Genomic DNA, 27169 nt, shown 5'->3' on the forward strand with positions numbered 1-27169 from the left:
TTCAGATGCACAGTGTTGATGGAATAAGAGGACAGAAACTTGATCAATTTCATTTATTGTTGAACATCTATAAGTTATCCGCGCAACAGCCAAACAGGATAACAACCTCTTCGTGGACAACTCGCGGAAAGTGCAGTAATACACGTGTATAAGTATATATTGCTCCAGGTCCCGAAACATATAGTATGCGATGCTCCGGGGATTGTCGGGTACCACAACTCATCAGAGGGGGGAGAACTTGCTTTGTTCTTAAAATGATTGTCATTTGTCTCGTTGAGCAGTTACTTTAGGATCTTCGGACCGGTTGCACGAAGGAAATCAAGTCGACTATACTGCGGGCTCGATCGACACAATGTCTACGTTTCAGTCATGGCTGGTCATCCACGCCGTGTTGCTAACGCTGCACTCTACGAACGTAATGGATTTCAACGTCAGATTGGGACATTATCGGGACACGAAAGCCGGACATGGACATTTTGTGATGGTTTCTCAATGTACAGAAGGCCGCGTTGTGATCAAGGTGAACTGGTGTCCCTGAAAGTGCGATGAACATCGTGCACCAACGTGATCGCTTACGTCACCCCTACCCCATCGTCACCCCGCTTTTTACACTATCATTACAGCCTTAAAGGGACGTTCCAGTTGATTTGATGGAATACATGACAGGAGCGCCTCCCTCTCTCCTCCTCCTCTTAGGAAGTGACGTCACGCTGATCTCGTTGTCGCAGGAGCCTCCGCAGGTGCGGAAGCAGCGCTGACGTTTAAAATTAGTTTACTTAACATCTAAGCATTTCTCGGACGAAAAAAAAAATCTTATTTTAATTATCTCATGAATATTCTCTCAATATTATTATCTAAAAAGCTATTATTATATTATCTCATTAATATTATCACCTATGTGGTTAGTGCCAAGCCGGTGCCAAACATGCTGGTATCCGTTTCATAGATGGGTTTCTGGACGCGACAGTCACTTTAACTCTAAAAACTTCACATAACTTCACCGCATAGCTGACTTCCGACCAACAGCCATCGGTTTGCCCACTATTCTCGCGACAGCCAGGGACTTGCTACCTTCTCGATCTGCTGCCTCGTATATCTCCAAACTGCCACAGACAAGTGCAGGTGAGCTAGAGAGGCTCATTAACACTAAAGCGTTCCAACTTGACTACCAGCACCTAACAAAAGTGTGGCAGAACCGTCTCTATCGCACGGGGTTTGGGCTTAGTGGTACAAGCGCGTCTTGTCTCCAGGCCAGGAGTCACCGAGACACCGACAGAACGCGGCGTCCTTAGACCGTGTCCTTCCGTGTTCTGTCCATGTCTCAGTGACTCCTGAACTGTACATTAAACGTTATTGCAGAGGTCTGCGTCCTTGTCAAGAAGCGTAGTATTCGCCTGTATTTATTTATTGGTAGGTTGTTGGTGAGCACCGCGACCCCGGCCCTTCAGTGCCCATAGGGGCTCCAGGAACGATCCAAACAACTACGATTTTAGAGAAATGTAATACCCCTGCTACACAGGCAATCTTCAATGATTATTGAAAACAATGGCCATTGAAACAGCATTTCATTCCGTCCAAGTGGGCGGGGCGATGACCCCATTTCCGGGCAGTAAAAGATCAAAGAATGTCCATACTCTTCCCATAAGCGGCTCTGCATTGAACCCGCGCGTAGCGCCACCGAGCGTGTAAGGTGTCACCTTCTCAAGCACCATTGAATCCAATGGACCTTGACAGATGGACACGTCTTGCGGTAGGTGGCGCCACGCGCATGTTCAATGCAATGACCGTTGGTTTCAATTGCCATTGAAGACTCCCCGTGTTACAAGGGTTATAACAACGTTTCCAACGTGCAACCGTCCCGAAGTTTTGTCCGAATCTACGTGGTCGCTCTCTAATCGATTGTCGCGTGAGTTGGGGGAAGAAATGCAGGTAATTGCACTTGCCTTCGTTCATCCGCAAACGGTGATATGACCATTGTACAACACGAATAAATATCAACAACTTCACAACACTGTTAAAAAATAACGGGTTTTTCCTGGCGGAAAAAATGCATGATTGTCATTCGCTAATATTTCTGTAAATACCTATGAGACGCGTCCTCTTGTGCATCCACAATGAGAAAAACCTACGAGTTATCGCCACTTATCGCGATTATTGATTGTCACACGGTCGTAAATACTGACTAGAATATGAAGAGACACATCTAACATGGCGTCGCACACTCTACGAACACTGGAAATGTGCACGACGAACGCTGTCCTATACAAGCTGCACAATTCGTCTGGTTTTTTTCTTTTACCATAGACTGATACCTTATGAGTAGTCTATTGGCCGCCCATGGCTCTGTCAGCCGCAATGGCTGGCGCATCTCCGGAGTGTTCTGCCTCTTATTCCGGTCACCGTTGGGTTCGTATTCCCAAAATCCGACTTCTCCTATTTGCGCTCGTACAATATGTATGCAGATATGTATAAGTTACAACGTTCCTAGTGTTCGGACAACGATAAAATCATAGCGTCTAGTCCCATCCTCCAGGTAGCAATACATAGTCTAATCCAGTGTTTCCCAAAGTGTGGTCCGCGGACCCCTGGGGGTCCGCGAGAGTGTCCGTGGGGGTCCGCGACCGCCTCTCACATTTCAGTGAGGATTTTCGTCCCCACAAACACGCGCTCGTACATGCTGCCCGGTTTCCAAACACCCAGAACTTCCAAAATTGCTACAAGCATGCTTCAACAGCTTGCTTCTACTTTCTGATTGAAAAGTCCTGCAATGCACGTTTGTCCGCGTCATACACGTACAAACAAGAAGAAGAAACCAGTCCGGAATCATTTCTGAAGCTGTATGGAAAGCACGCAGCAGCTGACGAGGTTGCTGGTTATGCACTGGCTGTGACGGTGTGTGTGTGTGGAGGGGGTCGGGGTTCCGTGAATTGGTTCTCATCGCTTCCGGGGGTCCGTCACCGCCAAAAGTTTGGGAAACACTGGTCTAATCAAGCAACATTGGCCCGAAAAATGCTCTTACAAATCTACGCAACAAAAACCTTGCAGGACAATGATTTGAAAACACCTACCACTTCCGTACAACCTCTAGGAGCGTGACAGCGAATGAAAACCGAAACCTATGTGCTGGTCCTAGTGGCAGTTCATCCCCTATAGGAGTGGATGCCTTCTGCTATGGTGGCTTCAAACAGTAAGCTCTATGCCTTTCATTTCAAGCATATTTTGCTCGCTTCGCGACTATGCCACCTATTTAAAGCATGGAAGCCTCGAGTTTAGTTGCATAGAGGCTATTGTAGCTCTTAGTCGAGGAGTCTGGTTAGTCGTCGGACTTCGAGGTTAGTCATGATGGTGTTGAGAACGTGTACCGATTTGTGCGGCTCAGCTATGCGCCAGCCACTGCGAATGACGCAGGGCGATGTTTCTACATGTTCGCAGTAGCAATGCTGATTCCATTGCATCGTAACAGTGAGACATTCTAAAAGGGCACCACTGCATTACCATCGTGTTGTCTCGCGAAGTAAAGCAACGAATAGACCTCCTCCGTGTCTGTAAGCAAATGACGTCATAGTGTTCGACAGCGCCACCAATTTGGTAGACTTGAACTACGCTCAAAGCTATAGTGGGCGAACAAGGTCGCGCCCGAAATCCGCGGTCTTGAGGGGATTACAATGATCCATGAAAGGGACGCGACCTTCGGTCCTACTTTTCTTTCAATAGGAGGCAGCGAACAAGTGCCCGCATTCGTGAAACCCAGCCCTCCCCTTCCGATTTGATTCGGTTTCAGTCTGTCTACCAACATCGTGATCACGTTTCTCGGGTAGAGGTCTATTATCAGATTGCCGTTACCCCCGTTCTTGCGCCTTTGGACGATGTCTTAGAAATAAGATTTCTATGGGTCTCGTAGTACGTCCAACAGAAATTCTGCACTCCGTGGACGTGAACCGTACTGAAATGCTTCTTGCAGCCTGGCTGTAAACCGTTACATGATAGCGACTGAGCACAGCGTGGCGTATATAACTGCAGGGTATGATGCCCCTTTAAAATGCCTCTGACAGCGTTACAGTAGTGAACACACAACAGCGATACCATAAAACGCGACGCAACAACGAGTCTTCTGCCAAAAAATAAGACGCCTGTGGCACTGTTGAGGTTGATTGTCTCGCGGAAGTCTTCTTCCCGCACACAAAGCGCTTCAACCCATTCTCGTCCGTGCGCAACCGGACACAGTTCTCTGCATCTACCCTGGTTGGTTCAGCCCAAGTTATTTGTGGTGTGCTGTTAACCCTGATGAGCTGCATAGACGTAGTACCATAGACTCTATACCATAGAACAGTACCATAGACTCTTTTCTTTTTGAAAATTTGGTCTAACAAAGAGATAGATGATCCGGTTTAAAAAAAACATCGCAGCGTCGTGACAGGACAGCCTGAAGGCTCTAAGCCTTTTGCCGTGGTCCTCAAGAAAGAATAACTGGATTCAAGAGACATACTTGTGTCCCTTGCACAGTGGCGTACCTAGAGCTGCCTGCGCCCATGGCAACATGGTTAACACGATGTCCTTGGGGATGCGTTTTCGTGTGGTCCGCACTAGGTTTCACACTACAACCTCTCTAATAGCGGGTGCTTTAGATCATTTATGAATGTGCCAGGTTGAGTGCCCGACCTGGCACATTCACACCCGACCACATAATGGCGCCCCTGTTCACCTGGCGCCCATGGCACCTGTCCACACCTGCCACACCCTAGATACGCCACTGCCCTTGCAGGTGCGTTCACACCACCAAAAGACCGAGTTCTGCTTATGAGTCAAGAAGCAACTTTTTCGGCAATTCAACGCGAAGTCGTTGGAATGACGAACCAGAAAAGAAAAAAAAAGACACACACACACGAATAAGTACAACTGTTACCACACCCGGTCCAAATTCTGACGGATTGAGCGCAAGCGAGAATGGGTCAAAGACGCTTCGCTTAGGATTGCCTTACAATGTGGTAGAATCCGCAGTGGGCTGCATACCCTGCATGTCCTCCTCGGGTTGTAAGTTGAGGGCGGGATTCACCCGACCGTTCATCTCCGTCTGGTAAGACTTGGAGACTGAGGCGTTGAGAACCGTCATCTCCCCTTCGTGAGGCTCCTGGACCTTGATGATGTCTTCGGGGATGTTGACGATGCAGTGGAACACGTCGAAGCGGGCGGGAATCTTCCCTGACTCGAAGAGAGTTCTGAAGAGCGTCGAGACGGCCAGGAGGCTTATCATGCTCGTCACCATCGCCAGAGTGCGAAAGGGAAAGAGCTGCCCGTCCACCTGCATGATGTACAATCAATGCTTGAAAATCATAAGTGGTACACTAGCGACTAAAGACGTTTAATAAGACACAATGTTTTTCAAGACACAAGGAAAGTTCGTTGGAATGTGCTACGTCATACACAAACATCCGAACTGTAGCACTCAGGCAGCATCTTGCTCACGTGGACTTTTATCGGAGCGTCTACACTCTTAAAAATGAACTTCACCGCATAGCAGGCTCCTAGCCAACCATAATCTGGAATGATATCGTTATCTGCCCTGATTTGCTGAAAACAGGAGGCGTACGCCTTTTTTGTGACACTTATGCTGTTCATAATTGTCACAAAAATGGCGTACGCCTCCCGTTTTCAACAAATCGGGGCAGATAACGATATCATTCGAGATTATGGTTGGCCATGAGCGTGCCATGCGGTGAAGTTCATTTTTAAGAGTGTACACTGTTAAAACAGAACTTCACCACAGAGCACGCTCCTAGCCAACCATCATTCCGAATAATATCATTCCGTGTCTTGGTTTGTTCAAAACAGGGGGGAGGCGCCTATCTGGGACAAGATAATGTGTCCCTGATAGGCGCCTCCTCCCATTTTCAACAAATCAATACACAGAATGATTTCCTTCGGAATGATGGTTGGCTATGACCGTGTTATGTGGTGAAGCTCTGTTTTAACAGTGTAGGTACAGTATCTCTCGCGATAATGAGTCAACTGATGGTAGTATCATCTTAGGAACTACGAGTAATCCCTTATCGTACCTCGTCGTAGAAAGGGTACTTGATGACAGCAGGGAGGCCGATGATGTCTTCGCCGCCGAGTCCTCGAAGAAGGAAGCCTATGATGTAGGCTCCCAGTGACCCGTACGTATTGCAATAGCGCTTGAAATAGACGACGCAGACGAGCTGCGGGAAGAGGATCACGTACACCAGGTCCGAGGACAGGTACCACAGCCCGTAGATAGATTTCACGGTCAAAGCCATGGCCGTTGCCATAGCCCCCACGAACAGGATGGCCACTCGCATTACCCAGATGACTTCTTTTTCTGAGGCCTGGAAAGATATGGCTGCAGTTTACGTCTGAAGCACGACCTTACTAGATTATAACGACCATGTCATAATCGGCAATCCATATGAGGAGCCCGTCCGCAAGATCCGCTAGGAGCGCTACACATCGGCCCGCGAGATGTACATTATGATTGGACAATGGAAATTTGAATTTTGAACGCGCAGAAGCGGACGTACGACTACCGTAGCAGACGACAGCGACAGCTTCTACGAAAACGCGTAGAATGATGATGATAATCAACTTTAGGAAGAAGTATATCTCGTGGGACATCCACAGCTTGTACAAAAATATTAAGGAAAGCTGAAGTACAAAGCATTGTAGAAATTGAGGAAGCAGTAATCCGGCCGATGAGTGGCGCCATGACAATGACAATGGCGCCATGACAGCGCCAAATGCGGCGCTGGGAATAAGCGGTGCCTATGACATGATCGCTATAATCTAGTAGGTCGTGGTCTGAAGACAAGCTGTGTTTTGTTTTGTATAATTCATGTCGCTTCACACTTCCTGTCACGTGTGTGTGTGTGTGTGTGTGTGGCGCATTGACGGTACTTACATTTTCCCGAAAGATAAGTTTGTAGACATTCCGAGCAAACATAGATGCTGCACTGAGTATGGAAGAGTCCGAGGACGACATGACGGCAGCCGAGACCGCACCCAGTCCCACGAAGGACACGAAACCGGGAGTGAGGAACTGCAGCACCATCGGTAGCACGAGTGAAGTGTGCTCCTTATCCAGTGGAAGGGGACCCGTGAATTCCGTTTCATTCCATCCTGAAACACGTATTCGATACGTAACCGTAGGGCACAAAGTCGTGGTTAGACATGCCTATACATACTTGTAGCTTTGGCGACAGCACCCATGATCATAGCTGGGATGGCCATGATGATACAGCCGACAGCTGCGACATAGGAGAGCAACTGTGCTTTGAAGGCAGTCTTGCACGAGAGGACCCGTTGGAAGTACACCTACAGACGTTCCAATAGTCGTTCAGCTTGCGGTGACACCTTAGCTATAGTCCACGTACCTGCCATGGGATCCCTCCCAGCATAAGTAGAAGTCCGAAGTCTATGTATTGGCCCACGAACCTGGGTTCCAAGCTGCCCACCCAGTCGTTGTCGGGATACGACAGAGCGCCCACTGATTCGTTCATCATGCAGAATGGTATGCACAACCACTGCGCAATGCTCAGCCATTACAGACAGAACTGACGACCCCCGCCACTCCTCTTACCAGCCCAACGAAGATGAGGAAAAGCTGTATAACGTCCGTGTATGCGACGGAGTAGAGGCCTCCAAAGAATGTGTAGAATAGGGCGATACACGCCGAAGCAATGATGGATGTGTTGGTGTCGATGTCAATAATGACACCCACAGTGGCACCTGGTAGTGAAGGACACGTTATATCTCATGCCTCATTGAGTGTATTCACAAGAGCGACATCCCGACGGAATATTCTGGGGAAACAAATCTTTTAAAAAAAGTTCACGGGGCGCACGTTCCGCAGTGTCTAATGCTCAGCATTCGCACGGCGGCGACATAGCAGACGGCACCATCGGTCCTGTCGTCTGCTACGGACCTGTCGTCTGCTACCTTGAGTCGTCTGCTACGGCGGTGGCGACATAGCAGACGACACCATAGGTCCTGTCGTCTGCTACGGACCTGTCGTCTGCTACGGACCTGTCGTCTGCTACCTTGTGGCGGAGCTAGAGGATATCCCCCATAGTGAAAAGAGCAAGAAAAGACTCCGTTCAGCACTCGCTCTCACGTGTGACAGCAGGAATTAAGCTATGATGTTTCGCGCATCTTCCGCTGGAGTATTCTGGGGAATGTCGCTTTTGTGAATAAACGGATTGTGCGGCAACTGACCAAGTGCGGCCAAGATAGCGGCCGACCAGAAGACCTCCCCACAGAGAGCCGGGATGAAGAGCAGTCCGCCCATACGACCTCCAAAGAGGTCCTGAAAGGGGTCTAGCATGGTGACGTAGCCCTCGGCGCGCATCTTGTTGGCGAAAAAGTAACCGCCTGCGTGAAAGCGACGCACTCGAACACTTCTATTGCACCAATGGAAATGAACGTACCGAGGACCAAGCTAAGAGCGTATCCCACGGGGGCCTGGCACCAGATGATGCCATTGCTGTAGATTGCTTCTGCTGTTCCATTAATATATCCTCCTCCGACCCACGTAGCTGAAATCGTGCAGTTTCATTAGTGAGGCGCGGTAATGTTGTCAACAAGCAGGCAGGAAAGGTAAAGCTCCCCGTGAAGTCGCCCCAGGACGCATATGGTACACCTCCCCCGCTCAGTACGAAAGGTAGGAAACAACGATTCCACCGTTACCGTTAGTAGAGGGAGTCTTTAGAAAAGTGAAACCTTTTCAGCAATGTCGATCAGGGCTGTACTTATTCAATCAAAATATCTTACGGAGTGTACAACGGATAACTGGAACGGCATATTTCGAGAGAGCCTTGTAATGCCACCTTTGTCCTTTACTCTCATTAATATTGTCACTTACGTTTGGACAGAATCAGAGTTTACTCGTAATATCGTCGCACAAATCTAACAGAATTTAGTGGGAGGTTTTAGAATTAAAATATATAAAATGTTGAACTGGCTAAACGACGACAATTCTAGGCTATTTATTCTCTCTGACATTTGACGAAAATGCTCGATAAAATATGGCGCTGCCTCACATCACACAAATAATAAGCTCTTGAGGGGGCGTGCCGTTAATATGTAGGACACATCCCTCATTAAAAGTCAGGTTACTGGACAACCTCTGAAGACAACGGGGACAACTCGTCATAATTTCATTTCATTTCATTTCAATTAAAAAAAAAGTGAGTCAGGCTTCGTTCGACCTTCTCCTCCAAAAGTTTCAAACCGCCTCACATCCAAGTCGATTTAGTACGTACAATCTTCAGGCTCCCGTAAATTTTCTCCCTCCAAACTAAGGACGATATCCCCATCGTATATAGAGTGAAACGTTCCGTTACCTGTCATCGTGAAGATTCCGACGAAGACGCCGATATTCCTTCCGGCGAGCATCACTTCGTCGGCATCGCCGGGTTCGCTGCCCGTCTTCTTGCTCTTTCGTCCGGCCCATATTCCCACCACCAGGATGATGATGTAGAAGACCACCACGGACAGCACACCGGCGATGTTCACCGCCATTGCCTATACCTGCGTCAACGTGACAGAACCGTTCACCTCCGCTTGCCACACTTCTCCCCTCTCAAACAAATTATCGTAACGGGGAAAAACCCTTATAGGTCTGGTTTCCCTTGACGCTCGTTCGTTTACATATTGCGGTTCTCGCGGCCAATGGTTGGGAGTGCGATTGTCTTACTTGATCTACTGGGCGCTGAGAAGATGGCGGTGTAGTCCTGTGGTGCAGCTGTCTCCCCAGCGGAGGCTGGTGCGTTTCGAGGGAAAATTTCGCAGACGATATCTTGGGGAGACCATGAAAAACCTCCACCGGGGGGGGGCACACGGGTCTTACGAAAGGTCGTTCGCTAAATGGTATCGTGGTTTCATGCCGCCACCAGCCTGGATCGATCCTGGAGGGCGCCCAATGGTAGCGGTATGACGTCGGCGCGTGACGTCGGCGCGTGACGTCACGCCGACATCGCCAGTTTGAAACCCTTAAGAGATTCGTTGGCAAAGCAGGCGGCCGCATTGAGTCGGCTGTCACGGCCAAGCATCGATCGGAGCTCCCCTACGGGGAATGGTGTCTTTTGTTCCATTCGTCGGGAGAAATTTGTTTGGTGGTTTGTTTGTGAATGGTTCCTCTACTTACTTGATTCAACGCTGCTGCGGCGTCATCTTCGTACGGTTCCGAAGTACCTTATCTGGAACGCTGTCGGACGGCCACGTATTCTTGCACCAGCGCGCGGCAAACACCGACGACTTGTCGCTTCCACTCACCGGAGGAAACGCGTAGAGCAGCGTTTCTCAACCGGGTTTCCGCGGAACCCAGGGGGTTCCGTGAGCCTTGTTCCGAGGTTCCACGAACAGTGCCACTGAACCCGACGATTTCTCCGCAGCACGCTTTAGCTTTTCTCTTACGCTTCAAAAGCATTGCAATCACTAATAAAGTCGGAGTTATTTTGGGACAAACTTCGGAGCTACCCTCCTGTCTACGTGGTAATTTACGATTTACGAGCATCAGTGGCAACCCAGAACGAATTGTCAGCCGGTGGAAGTATTCTGAAACAGTGGAATGAATTCGGGGAAACATCAAACGACATCTCGCGACAAAATAATAAACAAATTATAATTACGCGGTTAAATAATCAGTTATACAAAACAAAAAAGTTGCTAACAGAACGAAAACCGAGAGACACGGGACGCAATTACATTATTAATTAATAAATTAAATAATAAAATAAAGTACATTAATTAGACAATTACGTCTCACCGTATCTCTCTGTTTTTGTTCTTTTAATCGTCATGCACCAGTTGGTCTGCACCCTCTCCTTTTTGTCGAAAAATTTGCTTCCCGTACGACTTGTATAGGTCGCCTCACCCGCCTCTACACAGTTACCCGCAGTGTCATTAGGGTTCCTTGAAGGCGTGCTGGCACGGTTACAGCTTCCCTCGAATAGCATAAACCGAGAACCACTTGCGTAGACTACAAAAGCGCCCAAACACGTTCCATGGACTCATTCACTGCAAACAAACGGTGTCTCACTGTGCGGGAGATGATACGCGCTCGAAATCGCAACTCGGAACTTGCACGCGCATACACGCGCGTTACTTATACTCTTTACCGACGAACAGGCCTGACTAAAGTAACTCTTCGTACTCCAGAGTCCTTAACACCTTTTAGAGTGTACAATAGCGAGGTCTGGAGCGGATGACTGCTTCTCACCCGTTGTAAAACATCTCTGATCAATAAGACTGATGTGACAAAAAAAGAAAAGTGATATGAGTGTCAGTTCCAAGGAAATGGATTCTAATAGTTTAAAAGTTTAGCGGATATTTCGGTTAGAGAATGTATAGTTGTCTCGGAAGGTGTGGGTTCGAATCTTAATGTTTGTGTATTGTCATCAACCGCTGTCCTTTAATCTGAAAGCAAAAAAATTGCAGGGAACATTCTTCATGACCGTGCGCGCATCCGTCGCATTCCAGCAGCAAGGTACCTCCTTACAGAAACGTCTACGCGCATTTTGAGAGAAAGAGAGAGAGAAAATAAAAGAAAGCATTTTGTATGCTGCAGCATGCACTACTTTCTGAGGATCGCGCGATTTCTTTTCCGTCTTTTAGCTTTCTTGCGTGTCGCCAAATCAAATGAATATGACCTCTTTCCTTGGGGCGATTTCGACGGCTGAGCGGCAACAGGACTCAAGAGATGCAAGCTGGAGTCCTCATTTATCACGATTGCCAGAACGAAAAGCAGAAGAAAGCCAGAGACGACGTTTAGTGCTCATTCCATGCCGCACAGCGATCTCTGTGTACGCTCTTAAAAATGAACTTCACCGCATAGCACGCTCTTAACCAACCATCACGTATCGTTATCTGCCCTGATTTGTTGAAAACGGTAGGCGTACGCATTTACGCATTTTTTTTTTTACAGTTACGTGTAGGGTATGATATTATACTTATATCATTTGTGGGAAAATGTCTAAATATACCTATATCTATTATAGGGTGTCCGGTGAGAAAGTGTAATTAAATTTTTTAAAAAATCTACGTGAGACAAAAATGGGAAACCTTGTGCACGACACTTGTGAAGGTTTTTGCCACCCAAACAAGTGTTTTCTGTGAGTGTACCTCATTAATTAGTCTAATTAGTTTAATTGAACTTAAAAATTTGCCAAGGAAATGAAACCTTTTTGCTTTAATTAGAAAGCCCATTGTTTTAGTCACAAAAATACAGGATCTTTCACAATGTTTCCACAAAAATTTGGCACCCGAAGACAGCCCAAGCAGCACAATGTACTGAAAGTCGAGTGCAATAGGGGTGGACGGGTAGGTGGAAGGCCTTGAACAAACTGGTGAAACTAAAGAACATTGATAAGACACATACCGTCCACCCCTATTGCACTCGACTTTCAGTACATTGTGCTGCTTGGGAGGTAACCACAAAAAAAGAAAAGAGAAACCTTGGCTTATCAAGGCGCGCTCGTTCAACACAGAACATCCGATGTCGCTGATTATCAGTAACTGATGGCTGCGAACAGATAAGCTTGCGGACACAAAATGCGTCGCCCTCCTTTTTTTTTTTTCTTTTTTGCTCATGCTGTTACCATTCCCAGTGGGAGTGTGTTCCGGCCTTGCCGATATACTATAGTGCCGGCACTGATGGAATCCAGAAGTCTGCTTGCAGAGGTATCAAGTTTTCGGGTGTCGAATAATTGGAGAATAGCTGAAGAAACTTTAAATTACGATTGGAATAGCATATTGTAGCAACGGGCTTTCATTAACGCAAAGAAACGTTACCTTTCCTTGGCAAATTTTTTAGTTCAATTAAGATAATTAGCCTAATTAATGAAGTACACTCATGCAAACCGCTTGTTTCGGTGGCAAAAACCTTCAGGAGTGTCATACAACGAGTCTCAAATTTTTACCACGCGTACTTTTTCCTTTTTTTTTAGAAATTCAAGGACACTTTCTCACCGGACACCCTTTATAAAATGTAACGAGCACAGTTATTATTGTTACGGACAATTTTTAGATTCAGTACATTTTCGCGGGAACTATAACTTCCTCTGCAAATATGATAACCCTCGTGCAAAAGGATTGCTTCGCGTTGTTACAGAGACGACCTTTTTTTTTTCTTTTCTTTTTTTTTTTTTTTTTTACGATTTTCTAAAATGACCTCTCTGCAATCTCACCATTTTCTTGCGAGAACGCCAAGTTGCTTTGCAAAGGAAAAGTGGCTTACCAGTTTTGAACCCAGGCAGTCCCCTGTTCCAGGTACGACACCCGTCTATATGCCTTCTCGCATAGCTTGGAAATGACCCTCTCGTATGTCCCTCCTTGCCCCTCGTCTTGGGGTTTCGCTATTATGGACGCTTACCACGAGCTCGCTTGCTACTTAACCATCCCTTTCGCTATCTTTATTATTATTCTCATTTGCGGCTAGGAATCAGGATCTTCAGCTAGAAGTTGTCTGGCAACCCAGATCAGCATCAATCGACATTACGGCAAGCATCGGCTAGTGCAGCGTCGATAACCCTCCCTTCTGTCCTGCGTCCATCAATTATTTTTTTATTCCGCGTCAGCGTCGCGAATCAAGTGGGGCTATGTTATGGTGCACAGACGTGCACAGGTAGAGAGAGGATAGCAGGAAGGAGCGGGAGACATCGGGGTTAGTATGCGTCCTGGGCCGACTTCAGGGGGAACCGTGCCGACGTAAGTCTTGAAAATCTTGGGAAAAGAAAGCCCACTCGACCATGCCGCCGCTACCCATCAACGCGAACCCTCACTCTTAAAAATGAACTTCACCGCATAGCACGCTCCTAGCCAACCGTCGTCCGGAATGACAACGTTCTCGCCCCTGATTGGTTGAAAACGAGAGGCGGAGCCTATTTTGTGCCATTATGCACGGCACAGAATAGGCTCCGCCCCTCTTTTTCAACCAGTCAGGGGCGAGAACGTTGTCATTCGGGACGATGGTTGGCTAGGAGCGTGCTATGCGGTGAAGTTCATTTCTAAGAGCCCATCTCCCTCGCACCACCTCGGGCACGCTAGCGGACATCCTCTACCCCGGTGGTTCTTCTGCCGAACGTTCCGCCAAAACCTCATTCTCTTTCTGCAGAAGGCAGGCCTTGCTCAACGACCCATCTAATACTTTGCTCTACCCGACGAACTCGTGCACGCTCACCGCATCCCCATCCTTCATCCTCCTCTCTCCTCCATCTGTCCGTCCATTGTTTTTATTTTTATTTTTTTGCTATAGTCGTGACCACGCCCACTTCTGTGTGACCAACAACGGCAAACCTATCCTGCCATTACCCCCCCCCCCCACTCCCCCTCATTTCTAAGAGTGCTCCTTTATTTCCAAGGCCGACTTATTACACACGTCCACGGAACAATATGATGAGTGAAATATATATTTGTCGTGAGAAATTTCTTACAGGAAAAGGGATGAACGGTGATGGGTGTGGCACTTTATAAATGTCTGTACAAGCAGCACAATCTCTCTCGGTTGCCGCGAAGGCACGTGTGTCACAGTTCGGACACTTCCAGTTTTCCGGCACGGTTGGGCGTCCCCATCTTGCCCAGGTAAACGTTGGCGTGGTAGGGACCGCCGTTATACTTGTTGAGGTTGTTCCTCTCGGCCGCGGTGATGAGGTCGGTGGTTCCGATGGGAATGGTGATGTTCTGTCCCAACACGTACACTTCCGAGCAGGGAATCTGGGCCGATTCGAATTCTCTGTCCTGGGCGTGCCGCTCCGTAGAGCCCGCGCTCTCCACGACGGCGTTCTCGTCCAGAGAGTTATTGTCGCCGCCTCCGCCGTTCCTGGTCGGGAGAGAAGGTACATGTTCACCGAGGACATCGTTCGACACTCTTAGAAAAAAAAAAGGATGGAGCAGTTACACCTTTTAGGAGGTAATATGTTCTGTGTATATGTAATATGTATTTACAACTTTTTCTGGGTCCTCCTTTCATCACATGATAGAAGATTGATTGGTTGGTTGATTGATTGATTGATATGTTGTGCCTAAAAGGTTGCACTTTACAAATGCAGAGGACTTTACGAATAAGTAGAGTGTATGTTTTCCACGTCGTTTAAGTGCTTTCTTTGTGATTGCTTTCCTTTATTGTCAAGCAGTCGTGCAATTTTCTTCATTTGATAGTGCTCGTTGAGCAATGTCCTGACATGCCCAGACCTGTTCTGTCTTATGATGTATGCTGACCTCACTCTCAAAACAGAACTTCACCGCATAGCACGTTGTGCGCCAACCATTGCCACGAACGATAGGGTTATCGCTTCTGATTCGGTGAGCAAGGGGGCGTACGCCCTTTTTGTAGCAATTTGGATATACGACAAATTTCTTTTACCACCTTTTTACACACTTTATCAGACGCCATGTTGACCTGGGTGGTAACTGTATAGAAGTTACCACCTTTTCACACCCCTTTTTCGTAGAGTGTACGCTCTCAGAAAAGAGTGTGGAACAGTTACACCCTTTAGGAGGTAATAGTTGTCGCATACGTTGTGCCTGAAAAGTTGCAAAGTTTATCCCCCACCGAGAAATGATAGGGTTACCGCTTCTGATTCGATGAGCAAGGGGGCGTACGCCCTTTTTGTAGCAATTTGGATATATATGACAAATTCTTTTACCACCCCTTTTACACCCTTTATCAGACGCCATGTTGACCCAGTTGGTAACTATATAGAAGTTACCACCTTTTCACACCCCTTTTTCGTAGAGTGTACGCTCTCAGAAAAGAGTGTGGGACAGTTACACCCTTTAGGAGGTAATAGTTGTCGCATACGTTGTGCCTGAAAAGTTGCAAAGTTTATCCCCCACCGAGAAATGATAGGGTTACCGCTTCTGATTCGATGAGCAAGGGGGCGTACGCCCTTTTTGTAGCAATTTGGATATATATGACAAATTCTTTTACCACCCCTTTTACACCCTTTATCAGACGCCATGTTGACCCAGTTGGTAACTATATAGAAGTTACCACCTTTTCACACCCCTTTTTCGTAGAGTGTACGCTCTCAGAAAAGAGTGTGGGACAGTTACACCCTTTAGGAGGTAATAGTTGTCGCATACGTTGTGCCTGAAAAGTTGCAAAGTTTACCCCCCACCGAGAAATGATAGGGTTACCGCTTCTGATTCGATGAGCAAGGGGGCGTACGCCCTTTTTGTAGCAATTTGGATATATATGACAAATTCTTTTACCACCCCTTTTACACCCTTTATCAGACGCCATGTTGACCCAGTTGGTAACTATATAGAAGTTACCACCTTTTCACACCCCTTTTTCGTAGAGTGTACGCTCTCAGAAAAAAAGTGTGGAAGAGTTACACCCTTTAGGAGGTAATAATTGTCGCATATGTTGTGCCTAAAAAGTTGCAAAGTTTACCCCCCACCGAGGAATGATATAGGGTTACCGCTTCTGATTCGGTGAGCGAGGGGGCGTACGCCCTTTTTGTAGCAATTCGGATGAGGTGCTGCATTTGCAACAGCATTTGGTGGAGGTGCTGGCTCGCCCCGACCGCCATGCCATGGCCATCGACACCCCAGCCCCGACCTGCCGACAGAACTAGACCCAAGACGACCTGACCTGACCAGAAGCCCCCCGCCCCGTTGAGAACCGACGCCCGTGACAGCAGCACCCAGTGATGGCTCAGCTCCCGCCCTCGGACCACCGACCTTCCAGCGAGCAGCACAGCGTCCCCATCGCCCCATCACCCCAACGTCCACATCATTGCCGAACATCGTTGCCAAGCCCTGTGCCGTGTTGTCCATGTCGCCGCCATCTTTCAACCCGTTAGCATCCGCGCCGCCGACTCCATCTTCCACCACTGTCTCTTGACCATTGTTCATCTCCGTTGTCACGTCACCTTGCCCGCCGTGCCCGGGAGGTCACGACTTCGGGAGGGGGGGGTATTGTGACGACGAGAATGAGGACTCACCGCACGCGACGCCTGTCACGCGCATTATCATTCCGTCATTAAATCATTACCATCCTGACGCTGTGCCTCTCGCAACAATATGACAATTTCTTTTACCACCCTTTATCAGACTCTATGTTGACCTGGGTGGTAACTATAGAAGTTACTCCCTTTTTACACCCTTTCTTCTTCGAGTGTACTAAGAGGCCGTTGGAGAAAATACGTTGTCCCTCTGGTCTCACCTGGCTTCTTCGTCTTCTTTGTACCACTCGTTGTCGTAGGAATGCATCCAGATGGGGTTCGATCTGCAAGAGACCATGACGTCACCATCCTGGAGAGGTACGGAGTGGTTGCTCTAAAAGGTCAGTCACATTTTCGCACTGGGTGAATAATTTGCGCCAGAGAAACATACGAGAACATCGTGGTTACCGGGCACTGCGTAACAAAATAAATACGACCACGCAAACTTTCGTCTTCGTGCATTTCTTACGCGCTACACCGATGTAAACACGCGGCGGTCTGCCAACGGTTGTGCGCAGCTTCCGCCTAGGGGCGCTAGCGACGTAAGGAAATCGAAACAAACTCATGTCGGCAAGCGCCCCTATGCGGATGCTATTACACAACCATCAGCAGACCGCGTCGTGTTTACGTCGGTATAGCGCATAAGAAATGCATGAAGACGAAAGTTTGCGTGCTTGGCAACCATGATTTTTTTTCGTACGTGTCCCTGGCATAAATTATTTACTGTGGGGCAGCGGAAGTGTGTGCGCGAAGTAGGTATCGCGTCACGCGCGAAAATGTGTCTGACCTTCTTTTAGAGCACCTTATCCCCGTGCAGAGCATTCGAATATATGATAGGTTGTTCTGTCCCATCTATGGGAGCCAATAGGCATTGCACTACATATATGAGCGTAATCATCGTCAACTATGCGCGGTTTTTATGTCCAAGGGGCAACATGTGAATCCACACTGCAGTTTGACTCCAGATGGACACTGGTCTCTAGTCTCCATGAATACGTGGGGCACTACCACGACCGTTGCAGGAATCCTCGGCCGGCGACTTAGAGGATGTGTTTCCCTGGACACAGGTCCCTTTGGGAGACGACTACAGTGCCCAAATACTAGACTGGAGTGAATACTAGACTGGAGTAAAGGAGGACATCAGGCTATAGCAGCTGCGTTCAGCTTTGAAGCAATTTGAAGGTTTTAACTATCTTCGAAAACCTTTTCAGTCGTCACTTACCCTTCCACCGAATGCTGGTTGGTGTTTGGCACATCCATGCGACTCAATGCGGTTTCGCGGGAACCTGCGAAGGACATTTCTTTTTGTTTAATGCCCAGCGAGGCGTTTTGACAGGGCTTACCAAAAGCCGTGGCAGTAGCTGCTTTCAGTTGCCGCTCGTATCTGCAAAGAGACAGCCATATATTATTGGGGCAGATCATTACTGGGAATTTCCAACTGGAAGGACCAGAAAAGTACGACATGGAGTCCACTGAAAATGTCCCGAAAATGTCCCTACCGACTCCTCTGGGCCATGCACAGCGAGATGACGAGCACCAACATAACGGAGAGGAAAACTGAGAGGCCGATGAGCCACGTCCTCATCTGGTCTTCCTCGCGCTCGCTCAAAGCGTCTGCTGGCTGCGTACAAGACATCATATACATAACCTCTAGCTTATGACTAACTGTAAATGTTTTTAAATGTACAGTGAACCCTCGTTAATATGACCCTCGATAATCTGACATACGCGCTTTACGACCATACTCCTGGGGAACAATGCAGTGAAACCTCTGCAAATCCCCCCGTTAATATGACAATTCCGCATTATGACCAACATTTTCGAGAACAACCATGGTCATAATAACGAGGGGTCATTGTATACGGAACAGACCGTCTAAACGCGAACTGGTTCCATGAAGGTATGGAACACGTACCTCGCTGTACAGCACGTTGAACTCCTTGAACAGCTTGTCCAGGAACTCGATGTTTTTGTCAATAAGTCTGCAATGGAATCTAGATAGTAAGTACCTCGTTTTTCTCCGGTACGTGAAAGGCGCATTGGGCTCACGTTAAGGCTGTGGATACGGCCATGATGGAGTTGTCTTCTTTATTGACAAAGTGCAAGTACAGGTCAGTTCTGCAAAGAAAGCGTTCCACGTTAGCTTTCCGGCGCATCTTCGAGAAGGAATAGTATTGCGGGTGTCGAAGGCGACATACTTGGTTCGATCGACGGAGCCGTCTTCGTTTTCGTGGACCTTATACTCGTCGATGTTGACGATGGCTCCGGTTATATTCGCCAAGACCCTTTCAGGAAGACAAAAAATGAGAAACAGCACGCGGTTTTGCAAGGAGGGCAGCTTACTCTCTAAACTCTTCTAACTTGTCCCTGAATTCTTCTGGCGTCAGCCGTAACACGAAACGGACCCTCTGGTCTTCTCTCAACAAGTAGATCTGCGGAGGAAGGTTGGAAGTTATCTGTTTGGATCAGTACGCGAGACCACAAGGCGTTAAAGCATTGGTCGCATCCGGGAACCCATCTACGAAACAGATACCACCATGTTCGGCGTCTGCCGACTTGTGTCGTCAGGCAACAACATCAGCGTGACGTCAGAGTGAAAGGGCAGCGCTCAGGCAACACCACCTTGGCACAACATCTTGGCCCAATATTGGCACTACTGGACCAGTATTGGTCCAATATTGGGCCGACATTGCCAAGATTTGTCCAATATTGGGCGAATATGTTGTGCTGTTTGGGCTGCTGCTTCTTGAGGTCGCAGAACGGCGAATATCGCGATAGCAGACGAATTATGACTTTATGTGTCCATGTAGCGAAAGAGGGAGAGGAGGCATTAAGCAGGACTTCCGTTAGGTGGCGTTGGCTCAGGGGAGGAAGGCGCCGTCCGCACGGCGGCGGCATCCCTTCTGTCGAAGCCGTGCTCTGATTGGTGGTGCAGGGAATGACGTTTTCACCTTTTTCCGCAGAAAGAATTCCGGCATACTCTCAGCATCCGGCGTACGCTCTTTGTCACGTATTCCATCGAATATCTACGCAAACTATATCGCGTGGGATATTTTCAATACCGTCGTCAGTTGTCCACAAGGAATAAAATTACACCGCAGTTTCGAAACCTACTGGAAAGGACGCGACCGTCGCTTTAGAACCTCGTTCGACACAATGTGCACCGAACCTTACCACGACGTGCGTTCTGAAAGACGGGTAAAGCTTACAAAGACTTTGGCAGTATCCTCCAATCCGTGGGTGTCGTTGGCGACCACCTCCATGTCGAAGTAGCCTTTCATGTCCTTCTGCGGGTAGAAGTTGAGACTGATCTCTCCAGTGCGGTGGTTGATGAGGAAAGGATCTCCCGTCAATGATTCCAGTCCCTCAGACAGTGTTCTCCGGATGTCGCCCTTTCTGTAGTAACTCACAACGCTGTTGAGGCCCTCGTCGTTGTCAATGGCCTGGGAACATCGCCAGTGCAAATGTGTATAAGATCGCTTTCAGGGAGAGAAACATTCTTACAGGTACGGTAAAGCAGCAGAAAGACAGGTTATGTTGCGGGCGTAGTTTAACAGCTTGTTGCTTGTAAACCCAGCACAACAAGTTACACATGTGACAAGGAACGCTAAATATTTGTAATTTGAGAGTAAAATTGCGGTAAAACGGCTCGGGGCGACGTCTGGTGGGAAATAATCCCCAATTCGTCAAGCAACAGTGATCTATGTTCCCAACTGGCTTGCTGCTCACGATGGATCCGTACTGTAGACATGTGCGCCACCACCTGCGGTAATATTCGGCACGCCGCCGCCTTTTCCAAACCGGTGCGCCGAGGGCGTATTCGTACCTGTATTCGGACGCGAAAACGCGCATTACAGCCCTGTCGCGAAGTCGAATTTGTTTTTGTTGATGCCGATGACGTTAAGTTGCGGTTTTGTGCTGTTTTTAGCTTGCGTTTGTTCGCGCCGCTGACGCCGACGCCGCCGGTGGCAAAGTGGGCCTGACGCCGCCGCCAGTCAAAGTTCCATCGGCGCACATGCGTCTACTACGTAGCAGGCGTCTTTCGTTTTAGACACAGTGTTATGCGCGTGCAATGCAGTTTTTTGCCACCGCACTTGTCGAACGATGCGCCGTTGGTGACGACTTCGACACAGTGTTGCCCGCAATTTTCAATTTTAATTTTCTATAAAAAAAAACTATGACCGCAATTGTGACGTAAGTGTACTGACGGCTCAGGTATAATAGATAAATTCTCTGAGATTGCAGCTCTACTGGTTTACAGTACCATTAACGAGAGGAACTCACTATACACCTGTCAGCTAAGGCTCTGCCCCATTTGTCGGCTTCTTACCTTGACAGACATGAAGACAACTCCAAAGTCAGCTTCGGTCACGACACCACCAGTGAAGATCGGGCTGACGAATCGTGGCGGGTTGTCATTGACGTCCTCGACCTTAATGGCGACTTGGAGCAGGGAGTTGTCTTTGGGGTCGAACTGCGTGACGGGTCGTGGTGTGTGGAAACAGTCGTCGGACGCCTGCACAATGAGCGTGTAGTTCGCCCGTTCTTCACGGTCGAGTTTCTCGGTTGCCCAGAGCTGGTGCGTGAACATGTCCAGGTTGAAGCGCTCCTTGCCGTTGCCGCCTGGAAGGAAAACAAGGAGGCGTGTCTACATGCGTTGTCTGTAACATCCTCTCGCGTCAACATACCTACGATGTAGTAGCAAGGTATGGGCTTTATCGTGCTCATATCGTCATCACGATCGATGGTGCTGATGAGCTTGTAACTCTCTGTGGCCGGACTCAAGTTCTCCGTGAAGGTGAGGTGGTGCTGAAAAAGGTGGGCTTGTGTTCATCGACGGGCGCCACTGTGGTGCTGGTTGCAGATTCTTACCACATCTTCCGTGAACTCTGGGGCATAGTCGTTGACGTCGGTCACGAACACCGTGAGGTCCAAGTCGCTGGACAGGGACGTTGGCTGACCAAGGTCGTACGCTTCCACCCGGATCTGAACACACGTAAGACGACAGTTTTTTAGTTTTAATTCCAAATCAGTGAGTTTCGTAGTAGTTTCTTATTTTTCGATTCCATGTTAGCACCGCGAGGCAACTGTGGCTATGAGCGCAGTAAAGACGCGGACAGATGGAGAGAGAGTGCATGAAAAAGTGAGAGACGAGGGGAGTTTCCTAGTGAAGAAGTACAAAGTACGGTACATCGCCTTGTAACAGAGACGTCTTTACCGAGAGAGCCGAGATAGGTGCATGTTTCTCGGGAAGGGAAAGGTGGTGGAGAGGAGGAGAGGAAAGGGTGAAGTGGAAGACCGAGCGGAATCCGCTCGGGGGGAGGATAGCTGCGTCCATGGGCCGACTTCAGGGGAACTGTGCCGGCATACGCCTATTACACATCTGAGGGAAACCCAGGAAAAACCCCAGACGGCACAGCCGGCCCGCGGATTCGAACCGCGGACCTCCCAGTCTCCAAGCGCACGCGTTACCGCTGCGCCACCGGAGCTGGTCGTCATGACTTACCTCGTACCACTTCTGCGTTTCGCGGTCCAGCGGCCGCCGCAATGTCACGAGACCGGTCTTTTCATCCAGGTTGAATGTCTTCCAGTGACCGTTCGGCAAGTCCTTGAGCCGGTAACGAATTTCGGCGTTGCTTCCAAAATCGTCGTCCTCGGCACCGACTTCTACAACCAGAGATCCTAGCGTTGCGTTCTGCCGAAGAAAAAGTCAGTTCTTATCGAGCACCCTCATAGTGGATCATTCAACTAACCTCAGGTATGCGTATGGTGTGGTTCTGCGGCGGCATCACAAAGAGAGGGGCGTGGTCATTGACGTCAGCGACACACACCGTGTACTTCTGCAAGGCCGCCTTGACAGGTGATCCTCGGTCTTGCGCTCGGAGAACGAAGGACGCATTGCCAACGCGGCCCCGAATAGAGAATCGTGTCAGGACACGGCCGCGGTTACCAGCTTGTGTCTGCACCTCAAACAGGTCTGCAACATCGAGCACACAACTGTAGGTTGCACAAGGAACGGTGCAGAAGAGTATGTGCACCAATGCGCGTTCTCGAACATGCAAGCGGACACTCACAAACAGAGAGAGGGAGATACTTTTTACGCTATAACCATCATCATCATCATTATCATCTGTTGTGTCGGACTGCCGCTCTTGCTTCCGCTAACTTAGCTTACCAGAGTCCTGTCCTGGTTCCATGAAGAAGTCGACTTGAGAGTTTGGCGTGTCTGGTTCATCGGCGTCCGTCACCGACGCCACAAGTACCGTATCTCCAACCCTATGGAATTCGGTAATGGAGGCACACTGCGGCGGCTGAACGAAGACGGGTGTCTCGTCGTTGACATCTTTCACGCGAACGGTAATCTGCTTGAACGTTCGTCGGCTTTCGTCCGTTCCAAATCCCGCGGCGTAGTTGTCCCAGGCTTGGACAATGATGGAGTACGAGGCCTTCTCTTCGCGGTCCAAAGGCGCAGCCACGCTGATAGTACCCTGCGCATACCACGAGCGTTTCATATCCCTTACGTGCCCGGGACGAATCATTCTACATACTGGAGTCGACGACTGGAGGACTACTCACGCTGTTCCTGTCGATCTTGAACTTCCCTTGAGAACCAGATTGGTCGAGGGCGTAAGTCACCCTACCGTATTCCCCGACGTCCGCGTCGATCGCCTCCAGACTGGCCACGGCGGTGCCCACGTTGGCGTCCTCTTGGATGACGAACTCCGTGGGCCCCGCTTTGAAGATGGGGTTATTGTCGTTCTCGTCGAGGACCTGTATCTGGAGTTGCGTGCTTCCAGACAGGGGAGGAAGCCCGGAGTCGGTAGCTCGTAGCGTCAAGTTAATCCAGCCGTGCAGTTCCCGGTCAATCCTGCCACTCACCACCACCTCTCCTGGAGACAACGAAAGAAAACCAACTCAGTCACTCGGTCATCTAGTATTTACAGGAGGAGCGCGCCTACCAGTCTTTGGGTCGATGTCAACGAGTGCCATGTAGTCCTTGTTGCCCACGAGAGAGTAGGTGATAGTGCGATTCTTGTCAGAATCCGTGGCCCTGGCAGTGACGATGGGGGCGCCCGCAATGGAGTTCTCGGTGACCGTCTGCCGGTAGAATGGTTTCCGGAAGATGGGGCTGTTGTCGTTCACGTCCAGCACGTTCACTGTTAAGGTAGCTGAAAACGGACAACTCTGTCACAAAGGTCGACTCAAAAAGCCTCAGACTGTATGCACAAGGAACAGTGGCCAGCGATCGATTTCACGTTGGCAGCGTTTCTTTGAAGACTTCAGCTCGGGTTCGCCAGTCCTTCTGAAGGAAACGCTGTCATCGAGGAATATGCTGTCTGTATAGTTTTGCAATCACCGCCACACAATTATGTATTCCCTAGCAAACGAAAGGAACTTGTCTTTACAGATTTTTAATAAGCAACCTGGTCACATGCTATTTCTCCTGGCTGTATTCCTAGATAATTTTTTTAATTTAATTTTTTTAGAAGGATTAAAAATCCTACCAGGAGCGGTAGTGCAAGCAATACTGCCACGCGACTGTTCGTGCGTATTCCAAGGCACCTCTCATCACACTATGTAACCTAATACGCCCAGACCAGTATAATCAGTATGCTTGTAGGTCTGATAACGGTGCCCCGTCACCTGATCTCATTTGTCACTCCTTCAAGACTTTCCTGAGAACTAGAACGAAGTTGATGTACCTTGTGCTCAGCTGCTGATGCTCAAATACGAGCGTAATTTTTTTTTTTCTGCCTTTTAACGTAAGTGGTGCTCGTCACGCAAGTGAAATTCATGCAGGCTACTATGACGTAAGCGTGAGTACTGACCAGTCGCCGTTTGTCCTGGAGTGGCAGCAGCCGTATCTTCGACGCGAACGCACACTTTTAGAAGCTCCACCTGCTCTCTGTCCAACGAACTCTTCACCGTCAACTTTCCATCTGCAGGAGCGACGCGCACCAGTTTATCCACCCGAACTGCGCTCACTAATGCTCCGTCTTCGTTGAAGGCCTCTCCCTCGCAGAGCGAATACTTCAGTGCTGGCTTCTCGTCCAGGTCTGCAGCTCGAAGAACCGCCACCGTCGATCCTATGGCGCTGTTTTCTACTACGTTCACAGGCACTGGGTCTTCGAAGGTTGGCACTTTGTTATTCACGTCCAAGATAGAAATATTGACCACTGCGGAGGACCACCTCTGCTGTTCTCCTAGACCACCGTCGAGGGCGAGGATGTTCATGCTGTACACGAGGGACTTCGGGAACGTCCTGTCGGGATCCAGATTGGCTCCCGGGGCGACGGAGATCACGCCTGTTAAGGCGTCGATAACGAACTTATCTTGAGCACCGTTTTGAATTCTGTACACTATTTTACTGTTGCTCGGAGAGTGGTCACCGTCTTCGGCATGGACCTTGAGGAGCGCCGTGCCTTCTTTGACGTCTTCTGGAACGGACTTGGCCAGGAAGCCAGCGGAAAAGACCGGGGCGTGATCGTTCGCGTCCTGGACGTATATGACGACGGAAACGTTGCTGAACAGACTCGGATGTCCGAGGTCGTAGGCGCGAACAATGAGCGTGAACGTCCTCACGTCACCACGATGTTGCTGTATGGCCTCGAAGTCTAAAGGATGCCTCGGTGTGATGCGTCCCATGGTGGCATCGATGGTGAAGTTATTGTCCAGGTCACCGTCTACAATCTGGTAACGGACTTGGCTGTTCTGTGTTCCCGCTTGGTCGGCATCCATGGCCTATGGAATAGAATTATGAATCGTTACTGTCCTCAGAAACAGTTACGGACAAGGTGCATCGCTGTAAAATGATACATAAGTAAACGCTGACAATGAAGCCCATGAAGTGCACGTTGGAATTCAGTGTATCCACGATTCCTGGACCTCGGCGCAATCTCACGCGCCAGCGCTGGGCTCTTCGTCACGTACGACTTTCCAGCAACCACATCCTATCAACCACATGAACCGGGGTAGGGTCCCGCTGCAAAAGACGGGGGGAAACACCCCATGGCCTCATCATTCATCGTTTGATTGCTGTTGTTGCTGGAATTTCTGAGGACCAAGTGTTGCTCATTCTCTTGCTTCTATTCCACGCTGACACACGTTATGCTGACAGCACAGTACTCGGGCAGCTTCCAGACAGGTACAACACTGCAGTACTACCACAGGAACTGCCAATGAATCACACCAGGCCATAGATTTATATCTCAGCCAATCCAAACTTATACATCTTCCTGTACAAGTATCATAATACTATCAAGGAAGCCTGGAACGAGGTCACGGCTTGAGAAGCTACCCAGCACTCCCGGCCCTCCGGGACATTCCCTCCACAACTACAACTCCTCTTCAACACAAGCAACAACATTTAACATGGACTTTTTTTTCCTTATACTGACCTTGACAACGAGCGGCGTTCGAAACCCTCGGTCGTTTTCTCTGATGCGTGCTTCATAGGAGGGCAGCAAAAACCGGGGAGGGTTGTCGTTGACGTCCTCCAGTAAGATGTGCAGCTGCACGGTGTTCCTGTTTCCGCGTCCTTTCTCGTCTCGTGCTTCGACGGTTACGAAGTACTCTGACGTCGTCTCACGGTCGAAACCGTGGCTAGAGGTCGCCACTACCACTTTACCACTCTCTGGATCCAGGCGTAACCTGCGTAGATTAGGAAAACGTCACTTTGGTAACTACCACTTTGGCTGATGCTGGGCTAAGTCCGTTTGAGATGCTTTAGGCAGCCAGCCTCAAAAGCAGTGCTTCCACTTTGATGCCAATTTGCTGATTTTGTAGCAATGAAATGCGTTGATGGACGAAACATTACATGCCAGCCACGTTTATGCTTTGCAGTAGAAGTCATTGACGTTTACAACGAGCCGTTCAAGAACCCACCTGTCCGCTATTTGCCCTCTGATGCTGGTGTACCGAATACCCGCTGAGCCCTCCGAGTCAGCATCTTCGGCCTGGCAGCGGAAGTCACCGTTATGCTTACCGCTCACACAGAGACATTACCACGACGTACCTTGACCACGGCGACCACAGTACCCGCCGGGGCGTTCTCGGGGATAATCGCGCGGTACAGGTCCTCCCTGAACAGCGGGAAGTTGTCATTGGCGTCTCTAACGTACACCGTCACATCTGCAGTGGACGTCTTTGGCTGGACTGTGACCATCTCCTTGGCAACGACCTGTCGAGGAAAACCCCATTGGTTGCACGAG

The 27169-nt window shown here is 49.0% G+C and overlaps 2 protein-coding genes across 3 annotated transcripts in view; both read right to left on the bottom strand.

The window, feature by feature from the left end:
- Positions 1-38: 38 nt before the first annotated feature.
- LOC135368903 (high-affinity choline transporter 1-like) lies at positions 39-9946 on the bottom strand. The gene is made up of 10 exons (XM_064602456.1): positions 9707-9946; positions 9354-9540; positions 8439-8546; positions 8227-8382; positions 7592-7740; positions 7386-7535; positions 7197-7326; positions 6914-7131; positions 6054-6344; positions 39-5299 (listed from the first exon to the last, which is right to left on the bottom strand). The coding sequence occupies exons 2-10, from the start codon at positions 9529-9531 to the stop codon at positions 4976-4978; spliced, it is 1704 nt and encodes a 567-aa protein (XP_064458526.1). The 5' UTR covers positions 9532-9540; positions 9707-9946; the 3' UTR covers positions 39-4975.
- A 4443-nt stretch (positions 9947-14389) lies between these two features.
- Positions 14390-27169, bottom strand: part of LOC135368904 (cadherin-23-like) — a 31112-nt gene continuing 18332 nt past the window's right edge. Inside the window, exons 13-34 of one of the 2 annotated variants that reach the window (XM_064602458.1) lie at positions 26974-27138; positions 26844-26914; positions 26357-26609; positions 24788-25700; positions 23918-24127; positions 23535-23848; positions 23134-23446; positions 22712-22935; positions 22465-22653; positions 21831-21944; positions 21647-21767; positions 21289-21581; positions 20168-20401; positions 19302-19390; positions 19157-19243; positions 19008-19076; positions 18874-18940; positions 18458-18579; positions 18302-18342; positions 18181-18244; positions 17180-17242; positions 14390-14827 (exon numbers count right to left, since the gene is read on the bottom strand). In XM_064602458.1, coding sequence (XP_064458528.1) covers positions 14533-14827; positions 17180-17242; positions 18181-18244; positions 18302-18342; positions 18458-18579; positions 18874-18940; positions 19008-19076; positions 19157-19243; positions 19302-19390; positions 20168-20401; positions 21289-21581; positions 21647-21767; positions 21831-21944; positions 22465-22653; positions 22712-22935; positions 23134-23446; positions 23535-23848; positions 23918-24127; positions 24788-25700; positions 26357-26609; positions 26844-26914; positions 26974-27138 — 4311 coding nt within the window. In that variant the 3' untranslated portion in view covers positions 14390-14532. Of the gene's footprint in view, positions 14828-17179; positions 17243-18180; positions 18343-18457; positions 18580-18873; positions 18941-19007; positions 19077-19156; positions 19244-19301; positions 19391-20167; positions 20402-21288; positions 21582-21646; positions 21768-21830; positions 21945-22464; positions 22654-22711; positions 22936-23133; positions 23447-23534; positions 23849-23917; positions 24128-24787; positions 25701-26356; positions 26610-26843; positions 26915-26973; positions 27139-27169 lie in introns of both variants that reach the window. The other variant, XM_064602457.1, reaches the window with a different exon arrangement.

This window comes from Ornithodoros turicata, chromosome 9 (assembly GCF_037126465.1).
Source record: "Ornithodoros turicata isolate Travis chromosome 9, ASM3712646v1, whole genome shotgun sequence".
Taxonomy (NCBI): Eukaryota; Metazoa; Arthropoda; class Arachnida; order Ixodida; family Argasidae; genus Ornithodoros; species Ornithodoros turicata.

What these genes read in the sequence shown, in the direction of transcription:
- LOC135368903 (XM_064602456.1), bottom strand. Translation starts at nt 9,531, where the DNA reads ATGGCGGTGAACATCGCCGGTGTGCTGTCCGTGGTGGTCTTCTACATC. An exon ending in CGGAATCTTCACGATGACAG is followed by an intron (nt 8,547 to 9,353) that starts GTAACGGAACGT and finishes GCACGATTTCAG; the next exon opens with CTACGTGGGTCGGAGGAGGA. An exon ending in TGCTGTCGCCAAAGCTACAA is followed by an intron (nt 7,132 to 7,196) that starts GTATGTATAGGC and finishes TACGTGTTTCAG; the next exon opens with GATGGAATGAAACGGAATTC.